The sequence below is a fragment of the Corvus brachyrhynchos genome, unplaced genomic scaffold, assembly GCF_000691975.1.
Source record: "Corvus brachyrhynchos isolate BGI_N302 unplaced genomic scaffold, ASM69197v1 scaffold149, whole genome shotgun sequence".
Lineage (NCBI taxonomy): Eukaryota > Metazoa > Chordata > Aves > Passeriformes > Corvidae > Corvus > Corvus brachyrhynchos.
This window is the reverse complement of record NW_008240021.1, coordinates 586,258-596,442: the sequence shown is the minus strand read 5'-3', so window position 1 is coordinate 596,442 and position 10,185 is coordinate 586,258. Positions and strand designations below refer to the sequence as shown.

The window sequence follows — 10,185 nt, the reverse complement described above, 5'->3', positions numbered from 1 at the left end:
AATGGCACCAGGGGAGGCTCAGGGTGGAGATTGGAAACAATTTTTCCCTGCCAGAGTGGTGAGGCCTTGGGATGAGCTGCCCAGGGAGTGCTGGAGTCACTGTCTCTGGGAGTGCTCAGGAGGAGTCTGGATGTGGCCCTTGGGGACAGGCTTTGGGGTGCTGCTGGTGCTGCTGGGGTGGCACTGGGTGATCCTGAAGGGCTCTTCCCACCTTGATTCTGTGATTGTCAGCAGAGAATGTGATTCAAAATCCCCAGAGGATTCCTTTTGTTTTTGCAGGGCTTCTGCAAGCCAAGGAGTTGGGGCTGCAGGTGTTCCATGGGGGCACAGCGCTGAAGGATGGCAGGGTGGTGACCAGTGGTGGCAGAGTCCTGTCCGTCACTGCTGTCAAGCAGGACCTGATGGAAGCTCTGGGAGAAGCCAACAGGGGGGTGGCCACCATCCACTTCCAGGGGGCCACGTTCCGGAGGGACATCGGGCACCGGGGCCTGTTTTTTTGTACGTGAGCACGGGGCCAGCAGAGATGTTCCTTCCTGCCCCTCACATCTGGGCCATCTCTGATGGGTCACTGCTGCTGCCAGCACGTCCTTCCCTCCCCACAGGGCCCTGATGTACAAGGACAGACACGTGGGAGCTGTAACCAGGGACGCTTTGAGTCATCTGCCCCCAACATCAGCTGTGAAAGGCACCAGGGCAGGTAGGACTGGGAACAATCTGGGAGTCCCCTCAGAATATTGGTTCTTTTCTCCCTGAGAGGTGGGCAATGCTCTTGTGGCATTAAAACTGAGCTTGGGAAACTGGGCTGGGATCAGCACAAAGAAAGAAAATTCATTTCTTTCTTGTCACTCTCCTTATGGTTAATTAAGAAATGCCTGCCTTGCCATGGAGGTGATTGTGCTTCCTAGAGGTGCAGAATGGAGAGGAATATAATGGGAATACCATAAATAAATAAATAAATACAATATTAGTAATAGAAACCCTGCAGAGGAGCAGGCTCAGGGGGGACCTTGTGGCTCTGCACAAGTCCCTGACAGGAGGGGGCAGCCGGGGGGGGCGGGCTCTGCTGCCAGGGAACAGGGACAGGAGGAGAGGGAACGGCCTCAGGCTGGGCCAGGGGAGGGGCTGGGTGGAGGCCAGGAAAGGGAGGGCAGGCCTTGGGAATTTCCCCATGGAAAGGGAGCTCAGGCCTTGGGAAGAGCTGCCCAGGGAGGTTTGGAGTGCCCATCCCTGGAGGTGTCCCAGGAAGGGCTGGAGGTGGCACTCAGTGCTCTGGGCTGGGCACAAGGTGGGCATGGGGCACAGCTGGGCCTGGCTGGGCTGGGAGGGCTTTTCCAGCCTCAGGGATCCTGGCATTCTGTGATAATTTACAGTTCTTGTCTTGGTGAGAGTTTTTGGGTCTTTTTATTTCCCATAAATCCGATCCTTGCCATGTTTGTACTTGGCAGGAAGTCGATCAGAAGGAGGAGGCTTTGCTGCTTTCTTTGACCTGAAGGCATCTGGTTACGATGATCCCATCCTGGTGTCCCAGACCAAGAGCCTTGGACCCAAACTGCAGGTAATTGGCAGCCCCACTGCAGCAAAGCTGATGTCACCTGCCAGGGGTGTTTCAGTGCCACAGCCAGTCCCACCACCTGCACCCTCCTGAGCTCTACAAACACTCCTGAGTCCACTGCAATGGGCACCTGAACTTTGTAAATGGTAATTTGTGCAAGGTCCGGGCATGGTGTGTTGAGAATGTGGATATTTTGGGATGAAATGATAATAAACCAAGAATTTAGCTGAACACTTGAGGCACTAAGCCCCAGAATTTCTGCTATACAATAGAGGGTCCATTGGCTTTGAGAAAGATCTGTGTGGAGGAGCACAGGGAGGTGTTGAAATGAGAACTGGCAGACTCAGCCTAATAAATTACAGAGAGAAGGAGCACAGGTACCTCTGTCAGAGCACTGGGGAAAGGAAGGATGGAAAAAATAAACATTAAAGGGGAACAGAAGCCAAGAGATAAAGAATTTTAATTAGCCAAGAACACACAGGATAAGCTGAATTAGGAATTACATTTATGTACTGAATTAGAATAAATGGAGCCAGGGATATATCTATGTATCAAATCAGGATAAGCTGACCCGGGGATTTATTTATATATTAAATCAGGAGGTTTTCAGCCATCAGGAGAGTGGAGATCTGAAGCTCCTTTCACTGTCAAGCACAGCAATATCCCTTGTTTCAAATGGTTTCTGCCTTTAATGCCAGGATAACAAACAGCAGGAGACTGAGCAGAGTCATTCCAAAGGTCTTTTGCAGTCTTACATCCTGGGACATCTCTGAGCAGGAAAAAGTGATTGGTGCTGGCCCTTGTGAGTCTTTGTTCCAACTGCTTGGCACACAGACATTCCCAACTGTGTTTCCACAGACTGTTCCCAAGGTTCTTCCTTGGCCAAGGCAAAGCTGGCTGATGCCTGCTCGGATTGTTCCTGGAGCAGTGGGAGGGAGGTACTGTCGTGCAGCAAAGACCATGGGATGCCCATTTCCATAGCTCTCCTAAATCCAGCAGCCGGGGAAATCAATCAGGAATCCAAGCCCAGACTTTGTTTGGGTGCTGCTCCCTCATCATTTGGAATCCAGTGATATTTATCCACGTTTTCCCCTCGCCCATCCCTCTGTCCTGGGCTTTTCTGCACCTTTTCTGCACTGTGTCACTAAAAGGTACCTCCTTGAAAATTTATTCACTGATGATCTTCAAGGTCTTTTGCACCCTAAATAATTCTATGATTTCATAATTCTGTGATCTGTGTGCAATCTTTGTCCCTCTGCAGCCCCGTGAGCTGAGCAGGATGCTCCAGGGTATCCCTGAGAGCTGGAAATGTCAGCACTTTATGGAAGCCACAACACCAGGTTTCACTACTTGTGAAATGCAGACACCTTGAGGACTTCTTCTAAAACCAAATAGCAACTTCTCTGAGGGAACTGTTTGTGCTTTATTAAAGACCTTCCAGGGCCTAAAGGGGCTCCAGGAGAGCTGCAGAGGGACTGGGGACAAGGGCTGGAGGGCCAGGAGCCAGGGAATGGCTTCCCAGTGCCAGAGGGCAGGGCTGGATGGGAGATTGGGCAGGAATTGTTCCCTGGGAGGGTGGGCAGGCCCTGGCACAGGGTGCCCAGAGCAGCTGGGGCTGCCCCTGGATCCCTGGCAGTGCCCAAGGCCAGGCTGGACATTGGGGCTTGGAGCAGCCTGGCACAGTGGGAGGTGTCCCTGCCATGGCAGGGGTGGCACTGGGTGGGCTCTGAGGTCCCTTCCAACCCAAACCATTCCATGATTCCATGATGATATTCCAAACAGTAAACAAAAAAACCCACCCAAAATTACACTTTGTGGGTAGCTGTAGCTGGAATTTGAACTAACGTTCCAAGATAAAGGCAAAATAGATTTTTCTGGTTTTTTTCCCTGGTCTGTAAGAAAATGAGCTATTTTCTCTTCCTTTAAACCAGGTAATGCACCAGGTTCTGTCCTCCATGAAAGTCCTGTAGTGATTCCTTTCAGAGAAAAGGTTTCTGCTGATTTCAGTGATTACTAACTGAGTTCTGCCTGTTTCTCATTCCCACCATGTTTTGCAGGTTGCCCAGGTCTGTAAAAGACACGACACCATCGGGCAGGACCTGGTGGCCCTGTGTGTCAACGACCTCCTGGCTCAGGGAGCTGAGCCCCTCTTCTTCCTCAGCCATTTGGCCTGTGGCAAACTCGATGCTGAAGTGATGGAAACAATAAAAGAAGGAATAGCTGAGGCTTGCAGGAGTGCAGGGTGTGCTTTCCTGGGTATGGACACTCCTCTCCTCTGGGATTTGAAGGTTCTGATGTTGAATTTATCACCAGAGAAATGGACTTGAGAGGCAGAGGCAGAATGTGGCCCTGGAATTCTTGGTTTCTGTTTGGTGGAAAAAACAGTTGAGAATTTGTGCTTAAATTCTTCCTTGTCTGTAAAATGGGTCAGCACAGGAAGAAGGGGTTTAGTATTTGTGCATTTGGATCCTTGTTCTTCCTTCTTTATCCCTGAACAAAGGAGAACAGAGCTGGCAGCCTGACACTCTTCAACGTTAATGTTTTCTTCCATCCTCTACACTCAGTCCTAGCAGGGAGGTGCCACATGAGTACCAGAAATAATAATCATAAAAACGCTTCTTCTTTCATGAAGCTTTGGTTTGTTGGAGTCTTGAGGTGAAGTAAGAAACCAAGAAGGATTTTAAAAAGAGATCTGAAAGTTCTTAGGCTGCGTGTCCCTGCATAAGCTGTTCACTTTAGAAGATGCCATAAATTTAAAATTGTGTTACAATAATGGCTTTGAGCTGGGGGAGGGCAGGGCTGGATGGGAGATTGGGCAGGAATTGTTCCCTGGGAGGGTGGGCAGGCCCTGGCACAGGGTGCCCAGAGCAGCTGGGGCTGCCCCTGGATCCCTGGCAGTGCCCAAGGCCAGGCTGGACATTGGGGCTTGGAGCAGCCTGGCACAGTGGGAGGTGTCCCTGCCATGGCAGGGGTGGGAATGGGATGGGCTTTAAGGTCCCTTCCAACCCAAACCATCCTGGCATTCTGTGACTAAAATGAACACCAACCCCACTGCAGGAGGTGCTGACCCCTCTCTCCCCCGTAGGTGGGGAGGTGACAGAAGTGGCGGCCCCGTGTCCCTCTGGGCACTGTGACCTGGCCGGGTTCGTGGTGGGAGCGGTGGAGCGAGGCCAGCGGCTGCTGGGGCTGCAGAGGGCTGACGAGGGCGATGTGCTGCTCGGCCTGGGCTCTCCCGGCATCCCCGGCCGCGGCTTCGGCGTCGTGCGCAAGATCCTCCTGGCGTCCTCCCTGCACTGCTCCTCGCCAGCCCCGGGCAGCTGCGGGGACACCACTCTGGGTGTGGTATCCTTCTTCCCAAGGGATTTGCATGGCCAGGGGCTGCCAAGGGCTGTGCCCATCAGCCTGGGTTAATTGGTCTTTTGGGCAGGGCTGGTGTCCACTGCTCTGGGAGAGTGGGCAGCACTTCTGCCTCCTTCCCAAGGCCTGCTACAAGGACTGGGAGAGAACCTGTTCAGGGAAGCATTCCCACAAAACACCCCACCTTTGAGACAAATTCATTGAATTCAGCCTGGAGAAGGGAAGGCTCCAGGGAAACCTCAGAGCTCCTTGCAGGGCCCAAAGGGGCTCCAAGAGACCTGGAGAGGGACTTGGGAATAGGGGATGGAGGGACAGGACCAAGAGTAATGGGTACAAACTGAAAGAGGGAGAATTTAGGCTGGATATTGGGCAGGAATTGTTCCCTGGGAGGGTGGGCAGGCCCTGGCACAGGGTGCCCAGAGCAGCTGGGGCTGCCCCTGGATCCCTGGCAGTGCCCAAGGCCAGGCTGGACATTGGGGCTTGGAGCAGCCTGGGACAGTGGGAGGTGTCCCTGCCATGGCAGGGGTGGCACTGGATGGGCTTTGGGGTCCCTCCCAACCCATTCTGGGATTTTTTGATTCTAAACCTCTCAAGAGGTTTTAAACAGAAGCACTGAGCTGACACTGTTGTTTGCAGGAGATGTTTTGCTGACCCCAGGGAAGATGTTCAGCCCAGCTCTGCTGCCCGTCCTTCGCTCGGGGCACGTGAAGGGCTTTGCCCCCACAGCTGAGGGGCTCCTGGGGGGCATCTCCAGGGTCCTTCCCGAGCACGTCAGCGCCGTCCTGGGTAAGTGCCTGAGGGCTTCCTGTGTGACAAAGCTCAGGCACAGCACGGCCTTGGCCTTTCAGCTTCAGCTGTGGAATCCTCAGAAGTGTCCCTGCAGACCTGGAGACTGAACGGCCCCAAGTGGTGCTTTCCAAGGGGCTGCCAAAACCATTCCTGTTCCAAGCCATGAGCAGCACTCTTCACAGAAAAAGGGAAATTCCAGAGGAGTTTAAGGGCAGCACAACTCTGGTCAAGATGTTTTGTATGGAGAGGTGTCATGAGGAGCACACAGTCTTCTCCAACACCTTTTGTCCTAAACAGTGAGGCTTGGTGGGAGGATTAATTTGCATGGTTTGCTCCACATACACACATTTAATGCACTTTCTTGGTAGCTTCCCCACAACATCTGACATCTGTGAGTAAGGGAGAACTTTTTTCTGATGAAGCCAAAATTGGGCAAAGAATTCAGAAATTCGAAATAGTAAAGAAAACCATGTTCATGTGAGTCTAAAAATAGAGTGGGGATGGGAAGGGGAGAAGGGGGGAAGGAAGGGGGGTGTGTGTGTGTGTTGGGCTGTATTTCTCTAGAATGAAATTGGAAAGGAAAGAAGGAAATTTCCAAGGCCAGGTTGGACAGGGTTTGGAGTAACCTGGGATAGTGGAAGGTGTCCCTGCCCATGGCAGAGAGTGGATTGAGATGGGCTTTAAGGTCCCTTCCAACCCAAACCATTCAGGTTGGACACCAGGAGCAATTTCTTCATGGAAAGGGAGGTCAGGCCTTGGAAAGAGCTGCCCAGGGAGGTTTGGAGTGCCCATCCCTGGAGGTGTCCCAGGAAGGGCTGGAGGTGGCACTCAGTGCTCTGGGCTGGGGACAAGGTGGGCATCGGGCACAGCTGGGCCTGGCTGGGCTGGGAGGGCTTTTCCAGCCTCAGGGACTCTGGGATTTTGTAACAGCAAGAACTGGGTTCTATCAGCTCTTGTAACACACCACTGTCACTGCAGATAATAAATAAAAAGTAATAACAAACATTTGTGCTGCCCACACACAAATTTCAAACTTTTCCAGATGCTCTCAGCTGGAAGATCCCTGAAATCTTTTGCTGGCTCTACAAGGAGGGGAACCTCTCTGCAGAGGAGATGGCTCAGACCTTTCCTTGTGGGATCGGGGCCGTCTTGGTTGTGCAGAAGGACCTGGCCCAGCACGTTCTCCAGGACATCCAGAGGCAGCAGGAGGCCTGGCTGATTGGGAAGGTGGTTGCCCCTTGTCACACAGGTGAGCAGGTGTCCTCGTGGGACTGAACAGACTCCCTGTTCCTGTTGTGCAGTTCACACCATTTCCCTGTTGTTTCACTAGGCTGGAGGCTACTGGACACCTCCACATCAACGTTTCAGGACTAAATAAATGAGCAGTGAGTTCTTGTTTCAGGGTGGCAGCACCTGGATAACCTCTTCCCCCTCCCTGAGGTTTCAGGATATTCCTGTGCTGACTGTCCCAAACATCAGTGGATATTTTACCACACTCATGGAGATCAACTCCCCTCCTGTCCAGTCCCTCCCCAGCTCCCACAGATCCATGTGAAGGTTGAGGGTAGGCCACAGCTTTGTACAGTCATGTGTGATGATGGTCAGTCTGAATCCTGGTGTGTCACTGATGGACATCCAGCAGGACATGAACCAAAATCCCTCTGGAAACCCAACAGTTTGGGCAGCCAAAATGTCACCTCAGCTCCATCAGCACCGTTTTTAGTGTCCTCTTGCAACATGAGAGGTATAAAAGATGGGACTAATCCTTGAGAAGGCCTCTGTGAACAACTCTGTGAGTGGGTAACACAAGAGATGAGCACAACTCCTGCAGGTTGGGGTGTTCCAGCAGGGAATCCCTTTGGAGCTCCATCACTGCTGACATAAATTCATTGCTGATGCATTTTCCTGTCATTGAAACATTATTAATGAACTATACGAAGTCAGTTTAGAAGGAAAGGTAAAATCTAACACTTTCCTCATGTGTTTGGAACAGGTTCTCACATTGAAGTGGAGAATCTTGCAGAGGCCCTGCAGCTGAGCAGCCCCCAGCAGCTGCTGAACGACACCACTGCCGAGAGCCAGCCCCAGCCCAGGAAGAGAAAGGTGAAAGTGGCAGTTCTTGTCTCTGGAATAGGTGAGCTGTCACTTGTCCTGGCACAGAGAATGTCCTTACACAGGAGAGGCTGGATTCAGGTGTGTCCACCTGGCCTTTCTTTCAGTAGAGTCCCTGGACCTTCAAAGTCCAGGGTATCACTCTGACTGCAAGTCAAGGGGTTATGTTGCATTGCTTAAAACCTGAGCTTTATCAGTGTCCCCACCCCTCAGTCCTGATTGTGGACCAGCAGATCCTTGTTAGAGCAGCAGCTGAGAGCCCCTCCCAGGGCCGTGGGTGCTCATCTGTCCCCCAACCTTTGCTCTCTCCCTGCTGGAGGCACGACCCTGCCTGCGCTCATCAGCTCTGCCAGGGAGCCGGGCAGCTGTGCCCAGCTGGTCCTGGTCATCTCCAACAAATCTGGAGTGGAGGAGCTACGGAGTGCAGCCCGGGCTGGAATTCCCACCAGGGTAAGGACACATTCCCTTCTCCTTTTTATTCCCTGCTGCTGAGCCCGTGGATGGTCAGGAAATGCTTGCTGAGCACTGAGGTTTCACTTCAGTGTGAAGTTTTCCCCGTGGATGGAGCACAGAGCTGGAAGGAGAGGCAGAGCTGGGAGTCCCCACTGGGCTCTGGGAGCCTTTCCCAGCTCAGCAGTGAGTGCTACATCCCAGGGAAGGGATTTAAATGGATGGTTTGGGTCTGAGACTGCAGTCCACGAGCCTCAAGCTTTGGCTGAAATTAGTCAAACTTCAGGTTCTGCAAAGCACAGAAATGTGTTGTCTCCTGGATTTACCCCTCCTTAGAATCACAGAATCCCAGAAGGGATTGGGTTGGGAGGGACCTTGAAGCCTACCCAGGGCCCCCCCTGCCATGGCAGGGACACCTCCCACTGTCCCAGGCTGCTCCAAGCCCCAATGTCCAGCCTGGCCTTGGGCACTGCCAGGGATCCAGGGGCAGCCCCAGCTGCTCTGGGCACCCTGTGCCAGGGCCTGCCCACCCTCCCAGGGAACAATTCCTGCCCAATCTCCCATCCAGCCCTGCCCTCTGGCACTGGGAAGCCATTCCCTGGCTCCTGGCCCTCCATGCCTTGTCCCCAGTCCCTCTGCAGCTCTCCTGGAGCCCCTTTAGGCCCTGGAAGGGGCTCTCAGGTCTCCCAAAGCCTTCTCTTCTCCAGGATGAAAACCTGTGTCTCACATTGTGCCCAGTCCCTTTCAGTGACATCACACAAGTCTTTTCTTCTGCCTGTGGGCCACAGAGCAGCTCCTTGGGAGAGGAATTTGTCCTGGTTTGTTCCATAAAATCCCCTGGCAAGGACCATCAGCACTGTCTGAGAACACTCCATGACTTGGGATGGCAAATGCAGGAACTCCCCCTTCTGCCATCGAGTGGGTTTGAGCAGCTGTTTTTACAGCTGTGCACAGATGGGAATAAACCCTGCTAGAGGCTGGGCCTGCCAGGGGAGGGGTCAGCAGCTTCTTCAGCCCCTGAGCTGGATTCACGTGACATTTTTCTGACTCATTGTTAAAAAAAAAAGTGATCTCAAACTTCAGTCACACTTTCACAGAGACTTTGTGAGCCCCTTGTTTGAAGGCCCTCAGGAGAGTCAGGAATCAGCACTCACCTGGGGGCTGAGAATGAGAGGTGGGGTAGAAATAAAGGAGCTCCTCCTCCTCTCACCCAGAGGGTCTGGCCAGTTGACTCCACCACCTCCCCGGGCAACTCATTCCAATGCCTGACCACTCTTAAAAGGGAAAAATGATTTCTAATCTCCAATCTGAACCTCCCCTTGTGCAATTTAGAGCCATTTCCTCTCGCCCTTTCACTTGGGACATGGCAGAAAACACTGACCCCACCTGACTACACCTTCCTTTCAAATCACAGAGTGGACTGGATTGAATCCAGTTTGTTTCTCTTTGTTGCCCAAGCAGCTGCTCTCAATCCCACTGAGTTGTTTCCTTGAGGTGGCTTTTGTTTCACTGTTCCAGGTGATTGATCACAAACTGTACGGGAGCCGCTCGGAATTCGACAGCACCATTGACCGAGTCCTGGAGGAATTCTCTGTGGAGCTGATTTGTCTGTCAGGATTCATGAGGGTTTTGTCCAGCCCTTTTCTCCGAAAATGGAAAGGTAAGGAATGAAATGTAAAAGAGAAACCAAACCAGGGGTGGTTGGTCTCCCCAGGATTCCACTGTCAGAGCTCTTTGTCCTTTGGTTGAATCCCTCAGCCCTGCTGGCACTGCTGCCCTGTGCTCCCATTTCCTCTGCAGTGGGACTGTGTTGGGATTCTGCCTGAGGATTGCCAGAGGAGCCCCTTCTGCTGACTCAGCAGTGAGAGAGGGGCGAAATGGGGGTGTGGGGTGGGTCTGTGCCTTGCCCAGGGACGGAGTTTGAT

At 52.7% G+C, this 10,185-nt stretch overlaps 1 protein-coding gene across 1 annotated transcript in view; it reads left to right on the top strand.

Moving 5' to 3' along the window:
- LOC103621832 (trifunctional purine biosynthetic protein adenosine-3-like) overlaps nt 1-10,185 on the top strand; it is a 23,599-nt gene that overhangs the window by 11,816 nt on the left and 1,598 nt on the right. Inside the window, exons 11-20 of the mRNA XM_017743326.1 lie at nt 280-502; nt 582-697; nt 1,446-1,555; nt 3,610-3,808; nt 4,638-4,889; nt 5,546-5,695; nt 6,741-6,947; nt 7,692-7,832; nt 8,130-8,260; nt 9,779-9,920. Of these exons, the coding sequence (XP_017598815.1) occupies nt 280-502; nt 582-697; nt 1,446-1,555; nt 3,610-3,808; nt 4,638-4,889; nt 5,546-5,695; nt 6,741-6,947; nt 7,692-7,832; nt 8,130-8,260; nt 9,779-9,920 (1,671 nt within the window). The remainder of the gene's footprint in view (nt 1-279; nt 503-581; nt 698-1,445; nt 1,556-3,609; nt 3,809-4,637; nt 4,890-5,545; nt 5,696-6,740; nt 6,948-7,691; nt 7,833-8,129; nt 8,261-9,778; nt 9,921-10,185) is intronic.